This window comes from Maniola jurtina, chromosome 21 (assembly GCF_905333055.1).
Source record: "Maniola jurtina chromosome 21, ilManJurt1.1, whole genome shotgun sequence".
Lineage (NCBI taxonomy): Eukaryota > Metazoa > Arthropoda > Insecta > Lepidoptera > Nymphalidae > Maniola > Maniola jurtina.
This window is the reverse complement of record NC_060049.1, coordinates 9964103-9976944: the sequence shown is the minus strand read 5'-3', so window position 1 is coordinate 9976944 and position 12842 is coordinate 9964103. Positions and strand designations below refer to the sequence as shown.

General features: G+C 37.9%; 1 protein-coding gene across 1 annotated transcript; it reads left to right on the top strand.

The window, feature by feature from the left end:
- Nucleotides 1-5544: 5544 nt before the first annotated feature.
- Nucleotides 5545-8238, top strand: LOC123876269 (protein ALP1-like). Its single transcript, XM_045922476.1, has 2 exons — nt 5545-6030; nt 6901-8238. Exons 1-2 carry the CDS (start codon nt 5735-5737, stop codon nt 7763-7765), a joined length of 1161 nt encoding a protein of 386 aa, XP_045778432.1. The 5' UTR covers nt 5545-5734; the 3' UTR covers nt 7766-8238.
- The last annotated feature ends 4604 nt before the right edge of the window (nt 8239-12842 follow it).

The window sequence follows — 12842 nt, the reverse complement described above, 5'->3', positions numbered from 1 at the left end:
CAAGCAGCTTCGGCAAGCCTGGTATTTGGCCACTTGAAAGGTTGGATTTTTTCGATGCAGACTTCAACGCAGCTTATGTTACAGACCGTCCCGAAACCTCTACCATCATAGCACCAGAAGTACAACCACTTTACTCCCCTCCAAACCCCACTCACGAAACCACCATTTCGAAAGCTACCACACCACTACCATCACCAGAAATAATAAGACTGTTCCCAAAGGCGCCTCTACGCAAGCACACTGGTAAAGGAAGACAAGGAAAGACACGAATTTATACAGATACGCATGAGAAAGAAAGATTGGAACTAGTCGAAGAAGAAAAAAGAAAGAAGCGAGCTTAAGTGTTTCTGAAGAAAAATAAAAGACTAAAGAAAAATAAGGAGCGTCTAGTAGAATCATCTTCAGAAAATGAAGAGGACACTATAAGTCTACATTCAGATAGTGATATCATTGACATCGAGACTGATTTGGAGTCTATTCAAGAAGTAAATTAAGAACATAACGAAGAGCTGTCTGCTTTTGATGTCAATGCTAATGATTTCTTGCTAATCAAATTAGGACAAAAGAGATGTGTTATTTGCCGGATTGCAGGTCGAGTCTTTAGGGGAAGTATTGATAGTAGTAGTGGCTCCCGACACATTAATTTTATTTCATTATTAAATCCTATAGTTGGAAAGGGGCAATTTGGAAAATCTTTGCATTTTCGCGAAAAACACCCGGGGCGGGATTAGTGTTAGAAAATAGTTATTATTTCACGATCTGTCACTGATCTTCAGGGCAGAAAGGTTTATAGGATTTATTTTTTCATGACCACCCAGATTAATGTTGAGGGTAAGTAGTAATATTAGATGTTTTTGTTAATTTTGACAAATCATAAAAAGCTGCTATTATTCCCCGAAGTTGAAACTTGTATTTTCCCACGTTTCAAATTTTTACCCCTCAAACATTTGATTAGTCTATTTTATTATTGTTTTAAGTATTTTGCAAAGACGTTGCCAAAAATTCCACGTTGTGAGGACAAAAGCAAAATTTTTGAATGCGATAAAGTGACAGGCACTATATTACGTAAATTTCATACAGCTTTTTATAAAAACCCTGTCAAATCGAGTCAGGATGCAATCATACTGAAATGCTGTCAGGCTGTACCGATTAACAGAAAATGGCCAAGAACCCTAAGACTGTATACTGTATCTGGAGTTCAAAGCACTGTAAAAGCAACCAAGCAAGAGATATTTACAAAAACGACATATTTGAATTCCACATTACATTACAGGAGGCAGAAAAAACTGAATTTTGGTTTTATTAATCAAGATTTACATTATATTTTTCACACTATGTATAAATTAAGGCCCAGAACATTGTATAATATCGTTATTTTCTACTTAATGCCCATAAATAATGAAACAGGTAATAAAATAAACTGGACACATGTGCAGTTTTTGTAAAATTTCGTTGGTTAAGGTTCCTTTTGTGGAAAAATCTTTGAATTTCCCGAAAGTTATGTTGTTTTTCGTTTTATGTTGTTTCGTTCTTCAGTATCATCATTCATTGTCATCAAATATTTGTCCCTTACATCAGAATCATCTCTCAGATCATTTGCAACTCTATCCTTTTCAATGCTCTCAGTCTCTATGTTTGTTTCAGATATGTTTTCAATTTGTCTCATTTCAATGTCATTATCATTTATTGTTTCCTTTTGTGTGTTCTCCGTTTCTATTGTAACGGCATCTGGTGCAGTTACTGACTCTTTGGAAGCTTCATTAGATAATTTTTGAACTTCAGAATATTGTTTTGCATCTTGAAGTATCGGTTCCCATTGGACACCGTCTTCTACTTCAAGCGGATATATGTGAGCCATAGAACGAGTAAATATAGCGTCTGCTACTTTCACTTGAGCCACTCTCGTTAAACCATCAGGACTCTTAACTAAAGAAACTATTTTGCCTACTTTCCAGCCTTCAAGATTCTTATCCCCTTTCAACTGAACCAACTGGCCTTCTTTTGGGATCAGCTTTGAAGTCACACGTGATTGTTTGAGCGAGTGACTGTATCTCTCACGTAAACTCGGTAAGTAGCGATTTTTACATTTTTTTAAATTCTTCTTGCAGTATACGAGCTCTTCTTCAGCCCTGGACTAAGTTGGTCTTTGGCGATGTACCTTGCAATGGAATGTATCTTTTGCTGTTTCCACACTGATACATCTGTCCATTTGTAGGAAATCCGCAGGTGTTAGAACGTGTTCTAGTTCTGAATCTACGGATGTCAATGATCTGGTGTTTATTAATACTTCTATTTCCTTAACTATTGTGGCAAGTTGATTATCCTTTAAAATATGTTTTTGAAGTGTTCTTCGCATGCAATGTTTTACGAGTCCTACGAGCCTTTCATAGCCCTCCAAACCAAGGTGCGAGTTCAGCTGACAAATCGTCAACAACTTCTAAGTGTACCGCTCTAACTGCAAAACATGTAAATAAACATATCCATCTTTTGCTCGTTCCTCTTTCTGTTTTAACTAACACTGGTCCCAGATAGTCAATACCAGTAAATGTAAATGGTTTGCTATAATTTACTCTTTCATGTGGTAATGCAGGTGTGGGTGGTGCTTTGAATGGTCCACCTCCATGTTTCACACAACGTGGACATTTTCCCAACTTCTTTCGAACTTCACGTTTGCCTTGTGGTATCCAGTACTTCTGATGAATCAGGCTCAGAGTATGATTGACACTTACATGATAGTTCTTTTCATGTGTTTTTGTGATAATTTTATTAGTGAAATCACAGCCTCTAGGTATAAGTATGGGGTACCTTTTGTCGAAAGGTCATTCAGCATATTGAAGCCTATTGCTATGTATGGAACGAATTAACACATTGAGTGCCAGATATATTTTGAGGTCGTTATTGGTTCCCACCATACAAATGGTCATCTACGTAACACTACGTACTCGGCACCCCGCTTAAAAATGTTGCCGCTTGTATGTGTGGTGCCGGAACACGTAGTACTACGTAGATAACCATTTCATCTTCTATCCCTTTCCCACCTAGATCACGCCACCCGATCGAATTATTGCATCATCTTTAGTGTCGCGCGACGCGTGCGGTGAAATACACGTTGAATTAGGTTGATTTTTCACCATGCCACGTGGATGCTAATCGAATCGACGTATCTTACGTGGTCGTCGAAATATACGTTCAGGGCGACCGCTACAAGAAAATCAAATTTCTGCCATTCTTTATGAAGAATTATCGTCAGATGACGGGGATTTTTCTCCGGGGTCCGGTGACGATTACGATCCTGAGCCGGATGAAAATACTTCAACTGAGAGTGGTTTGACTGATGAGTCCGATGAAGAGGCACAACCACCATCGCCCGCGCCAACGCCTGGAGTCGACGGGCCGTCTTGTGACCCAGAGTTTCAGTGGAAAATGGATTCAGCAAGACCGCAACGATTTCTGTTTTTAGGGGAACCAGGTATAAAGACCAATTTTACTTCTTCTGCGAGTGCTTTGGCTGATCTATTTTTTTCTAATGAATTTTTGGGTTCTATGGTACAAGCAACTAACAATTACGCACATCGCATGGCCGGAACTTTACAAAAACACGCACGGATTAGACAGTGGAAAGACACCACCATCACGGAAATGCGCAAGTTTGTTGGTATGTTGCTATATATGGGATTGACTAAGTTACCTACAATTGCCCATTATTGGATGTTAGATCCACTATATAATTTGCCACTTTTTAGACAAATCATGAGTAGAAATCGATTTCAATTATTGCTGCGATATTTACACTTTTCTTTTTCTACAGCCCTCTTGCATGCAGTGCAAAATACGCATTTAGTGTCATTGAGCAAAAATTTTTGGAATCCCGTCATTCACACATGGAGTGTGATTCAATGCACTCCAGCATCGAAAATGCGCGAAAGAATAGGGCCTGTTTTATGATGAACGATTGGCTTAATGTATTCAAAGCTGCGTTCAAATCGAGGGAAAAATAAAGGTAAACCCCCCTATCAAGTGATGGAGCTTAAATATAAAGACGTGTGGGGACTTACAGGCGTTGACTGCAAGTACACTAAAAATAAAAATACGGACGAAAACGGCGAAAAAGTAAATTGGCTTAAAATAAAGTGCCTCAAATTTGAAAAAAGCCCACCCAAATGTAATTTTCTATAGGTATGACCACTCGTCAGTATACAGGCTGGAATTTTGTAATGCCACCTGAAGGGAAAGTACTCTTAATACTGTAGATAGAAAATTTTACTCCAAGAAAACATCCGTTTATTTTTGAATAGAAAGAAAACTGCATTTCAAACTCAAACTCAAACTCAAATTATTTTTATTCAATTAAACTTTTACAAGTGCTTTTGAATCGTCATTCAAAGATTTTCGGAAATTCGCTTGCCACACCCGGGAATCGAACCAACTAAAATCTGTAAAAATTATAACCAGTACTTTTATTGCATCGATCGTTAGGATCAATTATAAGGATGAAATCTCTCAAAGAATTTTAGAAGATTAATTAAATGAAAGGAAAACCATGAAATCTGGATTTATAAATTCAATGAGTCGAGTTAAAGCTCTTTAACTCAAATATCCATCTGTTTACTTATGTTACTAATTGAGTCGTCTAGTTTCAAAAGCCACTAAAATAAGTTTTGCTTATTTTTCACAAACTCATAAAAACTTCTCGTCGTTGATAAATGTTATAGACAATAATTTTTTATGTGATAGTCTTTTTTCGCGTATTTCGTTTCTATGCGTCTCTTCACCCTGTACTATAATGTTTTCTGTTTTAGTTCTTGTAATAAAAAACCTTTTTGTTTTTATAAACTGAAAATGCCAAGACGTAGTGGGTTTAATGATGGACTCGTAACTTTTTTCCAATCAAATACGGAAATTGATGCTAGATCTTTGCACATACCATTTTGTTCTAAGACAGCTGCATATTCGGATGGAGAGGTTAGGACTTCTTTAGTTTTCAAGGTTTTCTCAATTCTGGCAAACAACCTGTCTGGAGGTATAAAGGAGTGACCTACAACAGGGAAGATTAGCTCTATTTTCTTGATATTTGTTGGGGCTTCTGTATACAGCCATTTACCTAGCATAGCTATCATGCCTGTATTTTTGTTTTGTCCGGCGCAACCGTCGGATACTATTCGTAGAATTTTTATCTTATCTCCAAATTTTTTTCAAGAAATCGTAAACTGCGCTAATTATCTCATTACTACCTTTGCAGTGTGAAGTTTCATCCCAATAGCAGGAATGAATGTTATTTTTGTCCAGTTTTGCCTTTGAATTTCCCACAACAATGGCGAAGTGGTAAAAGTTGATTTGACGACTGTAGTAGGCTGATTGGTCCGGAACTTTGGGCATTGCCTGGTTTTTTTGGCAATCGAAGGTAATGGTTTGAATAATTTCATTTTCTTCTTGCAATATTGCATAGTATTAGGCTTTGTATTTAAGGCGATGAATTCTTTTTTTGGCCATAAGTACATTTTTCTTGGAAGCGTCCTTCTCAGTTTTTATGCGTTCTAAAGGCTTTGTCAGACAGGATGCGTATGTTAGCGCTGCGTAGTAGCGTTATAGCGTCCCGTTTTAACGTCGCGCGAGGCTTCGTCAAACAGAACGCTTTAGCGCGCGTTAGGGCACTGACTCGACGACACCGCGCCGCCATTTCGCCATTCGCCAAAGCGTAGTGCAGATCGATAGCAGTGTGAAGAGTTTGTTCGTTATGGAGATGTCGAGTGATTCAGATGTGGAAGAATTATTACTTTTATATGCTTTATCACGGTCACAGAGAAAAAGAGTATGGGTGCACGACATCAATCAAAAGAGAAAGGATTTAGGAGAGTATCATCGTTTGTGTCGTGAGCTTGCATCACATGAAGATCGTTTTTTTACATACTTTCGTATGTCTCAAGATTTATTCGAAGAACTACATGAACTGCTCATCCCAAAAATAAGCAAATGTACCACAAACTGGAGGACACCTATTTCTACAAGAGAAAGACTTGTAATCTGTCTAAGGTAAGAAATATTTATTTTTTTAAATACATGTTCATTGCGTTATTATTATGAAAATCAATCAAAATCAGCTGAGTTGTAATCAGAAGTCGATGCTCCAAAATTAGTTACATGTAGAATATCGATTTCGCGTAGTGGTTGACGTAGCTGCTCAGGCTGTTGCAGGTATGATGAAGTACTGTTAGATAAATCTATAACAGCTACTGGGGATGAATCTTCGGGAACAGAATTGGGTACTGCATAGCAGACGGAGTCTTCGGTACTAATAATGGAATAGTGTGGTGAATTCAATATCTGGACGTTTTCTTGCAGTTCCTCTGTTTCTATGCTTGCAAATAACTTGGCTAGTTCTACTTTGGCTTTTATCTGTTTGTCTTTGGAAAAACTTTTAAATGTTTGGGCATAACTTTGGAATAGGTGATCTATGGCATCATACTCTTGTTTTTTCTTATTTTGAAGAAAATTTATAACTTTATCCATTTCGCTGTCAGTTTTTTTTATTTTCTTAGCTCGTGAACTATTTGTGTCATTTGTTTGGGGCGTCTCTAGCGGAGGTGTTTCTGGCGGGGGTGCGCTTTGTGTTCTTGGTGGAGGTGTCTGTGGTGGAGGCGTCTCTGGAGATTGAGTTTCTATAGCTGACGATGTTTCTGGTGTAGGTTCTCGAATATTTGAAGTTCTTTCTCGATCTGTCAGAGTTGAGTCAAGGAACTGTAACTGGGAAGCCCAAGGCCATTTTGTAAATTTTTTTGCAGCTTGTCCTGTAGTACCTGCAACCTCTTTTTTGTATCTCATATAATTGTCCCTCAAGCTCTTCCATTTTTTTTTAGCTACTTCACCTATAAAATAAACATAAATTGTATTATTTTGTTTCAGGTACTTAGCTACGGGTGATTCACATCAGACCATAGCCTTCTCCTTCCGAGTAGGTCGTTCAACAGTCGGTGGTATTGTAAAAGAAGTCTGTACAGAAATCTGGAATACATTACAACCAGAATATATGCCATCGCCTACTGAAGAGACATGGAAACAATCAGAGAAGGGTTATAGGGAAACCTGGAACTTCCCGAATTGTGTCGGTAGTATTGATGGGAAACATGTCTCTATAAAGTGTCCCCAAAATAGTGGATCAGAATATTTTTGCTACAAGAAGTTTTTTTCTGTAGTTCTTCTTGCTATAGTCGATCCATGTTACAAATTCACCGTCATAGATGTCGGTAGTTACGGGCGGCAAAGTGATAGTGGTATATTCGAGAACTCAATATTTTATCGGCAATATATCCACGGAAAATCTCTGCTGCCAGATAAACCTCTTCCAGGCACCGAGGAGCCCGTACCTCATGTACTTATCGGCGACGAAGGTTTTGCTTTAAAAACATATTTGATGCGTCCATTCCCAAGAGCCTTAGCCACACAAGACGAAAGAAAAACAAATTTTAATAAAAGACTTTGCAGGGCACGTCGGGTGGTTGAAAATACATTCGGAATATTAGCACAAAAATGGCGCATTTTTTTACGACCTATTGACTGTGATGTGGACACATCAATTGATATTATTAAAGCCGCATGTTGTTTACATAATTACTTGCGAACAAAACAAGGTACAGCGATATTAACTCCGGAGTCGGAAGACGAAAACGCACCTATGCGTGCTTTAATAACTCATCGTCCAACAAATAGAAGATCAACGACTGCAGCATTCGAAACTCGTGAACAATTTGTGTCTTATTTTAATCAATAAACGAATTTTTTTACTTACCAGTTTCATTAATTTCTTTTCCGATTTGTGCCCACAATTTTGCCTTCATTGATATATCTTTATATGAACTATCCTTCGTATTATATAAGCATGGATATTTTCTAACCAATTCTATCAAATTTTCGATCATTATGCAGTATTTTATTATTATTTTACGCCTATTCACTCCGACGCTAAAATAAAATTTGTAAAAAAATACAACACCCGACGTTAAAAGCGTCCTAACGCCGCGACAGAGCGTTGCGTACTGCTAGCGCCGGCGCTCTGTTTGACGGTATTGTACGATGGTAGTACAACACATCTTAGCGTCATAGCGCGGCGTCAAGTTAACGCTCTGACGCGCGCTAAGTACGCGTCCTGTCTGACAAAGCCTTAACAGTTCAATGCACGTTGAACATACGTCTGTCCTAGGATTTCCAAAGCCTATATTATATTTAGTATTAAAAACATGTCTGTAAAAGCTTTGTTTAACCCTCAAATCCTCGTCACGGGCAGCGTTATACATACGCCACATTTTACGTATTGACAAGCCTGAAGCAAGATATACAGAGGTGTGAAAAAATATAGACTCAACAATATTTTCAATTTTTATTATAAAATAAGTACCAATTATTAAATTTCATTTAGTAAATGCTACAAAGTCATTACTCTCTTCACATAAATAGATCATTTTTATATTTTTGTGTGATGAAAAAAAAAACAAATAATAAAAAAATTCAAGGATGTTCGTTGTGAAAAATTATAAACTCAGCGTACATAATGCATGTTATATTTAGCTAATATTTTGTCCATTTACCTTTATTTTTAATAACGTCTATTAATCTGTTAGGTACGCTATCAATTAACTTCTTAATTACAGTGGGTGAAACTTCAGACCAAGAAGATTGCAGTCTCTGTTTGAGTTGTTGAATATCATTTATAGGAGGCTTTTCTCTATCGTAAACTTTCCTTGCTAGAATCCCCCACACATTCTCCATCGGATTTAAGTCCGGACTACACGCTGGCCATTGTAATGTCGATATACCGAAGTCATACAACCACTTATTTGTACTTTTAGCAACATGTATTGGAGCGTTATCTTGTTGAAAAATAATATTTTCGTCTTCAGTCAGGGTTATGAAAGGTAAAAGGTAATCATGTAGCAGATCCTGATATTTAGCAGCGTTCATTCGACTATTACAAAACGCCAATTCTGTCTTTAGGTGGCCAGTGATGCCGCCCCATACCATGACTGATCCACCTCCGCGTGTTCGACGTGACATTATTTTTGTGTCGTGTCTTAAATCATGCCAGTAATATTTGAAACCGTCAGGACCATCAAAATTAAACTTCTTTTCATCACAAAAAATAACGTGTTGCCAAAAATCTTGTCCTTTTTTTAAATATTTTTCTGCGAATTTAAGTCGGTCTGCAATGTGATGCTCTTTCAAGGCAGGTTTACTAAGATATTTCCGATATTGCAAATATCCGGATGCTTTTGCCCACTTCCTAATAAGACTCGGATCACAATCTAAGTTATATCTGTGCACCAGCGCCGATGACGATGCTCCAGTGTTCGAAAATTCCCTTAAAACGGCGCGTTTCACGGTAAAAGAAAACTTAGGAGGTCGGCCAGATCGTTTACTTTTGCCATAATTTTCAATTCCTAGCTTCAAAAAGTTCTTTACCACACTCTGTGATCTACCAATAATGTCGGCTATTTGTCTTTGAGTTTTACCAAAGCTTCTCAAATCGATAATTCTTTGTTTTTCTATATCACTTAATTGTTTACCACGAGGCATTATCCAAGGTAATTAAAATATAATCACCACAAAAAATACAAACTCGTCAATATAAACTTCTTAAATAACAAATAAAAGATGCAAGCACTTTCCCTTATCACGTTCTAATTGCGACTGAGTTTATAATTATTCACAGTGCAAGTCGATACGTGTGACAACAAGCGTTGCGCTCGACGTCAAGGTCACGCAGAGACAAACCGTATTATACGTACCATGCATGTGGGCATATTTAGTATTAGATGACTTTGTTAGAGCTTAAGTTTGTTGAGTTTGATCTTTAAAATATTAAAAAAAAAGTTTATGAGTCTATATTTTTTCACAGCTCTGTATTCTATTGATACTTTTCGAACGACAATAGTGACTCTATTGTCCCTGAAAGGATTCAATGAACCATTCGACGGATATTCTTTTTGCTTCGTATTTTTCTGTCTTTCCGTCACCTCCACGCTTTTCTTCTGGCATTTCACCTCTGCTATTTAAAAATCTTTTCATTACGCCCTGTAAGTTCCATAGTACCTACTGCATAATACCATTCTTGCTAATGTTGATGCTGATTTTTATGGATGAATCACGTACCGTTTTTCGCGTAGAATCTCACGTTTCCAGGTTGCTTTATTCACAGATCGTTTCCTTGTCTTTTTTGGATCACATTTTTTCACTTTCATTAAATCCTCCATTTTTAATGCATAAAATCATTAAATTACCAAACACAGATCTACACCACAGTTAGTACACTCCTTCCACTTTCTTTAATTTTTATTATCTCCTCTCTCCCTAAGGTTGCCTGGAAGAGATCGCTAGCGATACCGCCTTTTGTACATAAATCTATAATGTTATTTATATATTACTGTCTTGTTGGTGTACAATAAAGAATATTTTACTTTGCCATCTTGTTTGCATAGTTATGGTAAAGTCAGGTGTTAAAAATGACGCGCTACTATTGGTCAGTCAGTTTCTAGGGGCTTTTGAAAGCCACAGCAATGTTGTAGTGGCTTTTGATCCCAATCGTGGACCTTAGAACTATTTTTGTTTGTGTTTCAGAGGGATTTGACACTAACTGAATGACTTAACTTGAAGTACGAACAAAACGCTTGCACATAGGTAGAGGGGGGGGGGGGGTCTTATGCCGGTAAGACGGGGTCACGCATACATACAAGAAACTAGACTCTTGCGAACAGAAAGCAATAAGCCAATAGGAAGCCATACTCGATCAACCGTCAGCGCGACAGAAACAGTGAGTGGGAGTGCACGCGTTTTTTGTTAACAAACGAAAATCACGTTGAGTGTCTCGTCGATCTAATTTTATGCAGTTAAAAACGTCTGTACTGTAAGGTAATTATGACTACCCAATTTATGTCTTTTCTCGTATATAGTTGTTAGTGTTGTTTACTTTGTTGTGGTATAGTTGGACAAAAGTTCAGTTAATATTTTTTTTTTTGAGAAATTATTTTTTTCTAAATCAGCCTTTGGAGTAAGACGGGGTATTGGGTATGGGGTAAGAAGGGGTATAGGGGCAACATGGGCAAGTGGGTTTTGGGTTTAGGTATCTATGTTTATAAATAGGTACGTGCCTAATACGATTTTACTTTTAAGGTAAAACAATGGTACGTACATACAAGAAAAAAACTAAAAGCGGAGAGTGGTCAACAATTTCTATGAAAACAGCTATAGATAAAGTATTAAGTAAAGAAATGGGCTACAGAAAAGCCGCTTCTGAATACGGAGTGCCTCAGACTACTTTGGAGCGATATGTTAAGAAAATGAAAGAAGCTGGTGAAGTTACAATTAGTGTACCTTTGGGCCATTCTTATCTAAAAAATTCGGAAGAACGTCTTTTTGGACTGACAACTCTCGATCTGAGACGTCTAGCATATCAACTGGCTGTGAGAAATGGTAAGGCGCACAATCTTAATACTGACAAGCAGATGGCAGGGGTTGATTGGCTCAAAGGTTTCTTAAGGCGTCATCCAGATTTATCCATTCGTAAAGCCCAAAGCTACTTCAGCAGCTAGAGTAGTAGTTCCCAAAGTGGTCCAGATAGACCCCCAGGGGTCCACGGGAGACTCGACGGGGGTCTACATTGAGCGTGATAAAAAAAGAGAGGTGTTAATAAGTTGAAGGGTGCACGTAACATCAGCACTGTTCCCGTCAGCACCAACTTGCAATACGCGACCTATACGCGTGCTTTCAAGGCCTACTTGCAACAGCAGGTATGTGCCGGGTAAGACCCCGCCCACCATAGCTGCTGCCGTACAGAGTATTTGTCGGAGGTATTGCTACGTCCTCACGACCGACTTCACCAACCTAGACGGGTCTACTTTGTGTACACAATTTAATTCCACAGGGACCACAGCTAGGTAAGTTATTGATTAACATAAACCATGCCTTGTAAGCAATTTTGTATGTAATGTGTATAATAAAGTTTTTGTTCTACTTGAATGAGAAATACCTACCTTTTATCTCTTTATATATTTTGTACTGTACCACTAATATTTCAGAAGTAACGGGTAGATAACACCTAACGAGTACAGTGGCGAGTCAGTAAATGAGCTCTCGGCCGAGAGAGTCGCCGTTACCGAGTGGGTGTTCACACGTATTTACTACAGTGGGGAGTCAGTTCAGTTTTGATCACGCTCTGCAATGGATCGCAAAAAAAAAGAATTTAAACGGGTTTTCAACCGGCTGTTACCAGACATTATTAAACAATTGTGGGATTTATTAGAAGATGAAGACCGAAGAATTTGGACCAGAACATGGATTTTAAGGCGAACTGTCCTTGGAGCAACTAATAGCCTTTTTAATGGATTGCAGTCAGAAGATCCCAAAGAATTCAAGGCACTTTTGAGAATGACTGTAGAACGTTTTGAGACATTGCTGGAGAACATAACACCATATATACAAAGACAAGATACAATTTTGAGAGAAGCTATACCAGCAAAGGTTAAACTGCAAGTAACATTAAGTTATTTAGCAGCTGGGATAAGCTATCGATATTTGCAAGCATTTTATAGAGTGTCTCGATCTGCGATATCAGTGTTTATACCAGAAGTACTGGACGCCATCGTAAACTATTTAGAATTATATGTGAGGGTAAGTGTTTTACTTGTGAAATGAGTATGGCACATGATCATCATCATTATCTTCCCTAGCCTTTTACTCTTACCTATCGATCGGGGTCCGCTACTTATTCAAGAGGATGATTGAAAGCAGAGTGTGAACGTGCAGCGTTGGACTGCTATAGGTTAATTATGTAGTTATATAATTTAATTAAACCACTA

Excerpts from the sequence above, each read along its gene's own strand:
- LOC123876269 (XM_045922476.1), top strand. The coding sequence starts at position 5,735 with ATGGAGATGTCGAGTGATTCAGATGTGGAAGAATTATTACTTTTATAT. Across the intron at positions 6,031-6,900 it reads AGACTTGTAATCTGTCTAAG|GTACTTAGCTACGGGTGATT; the intron begins GTAAGAAATATT and ends ATTTTGTTTCAG.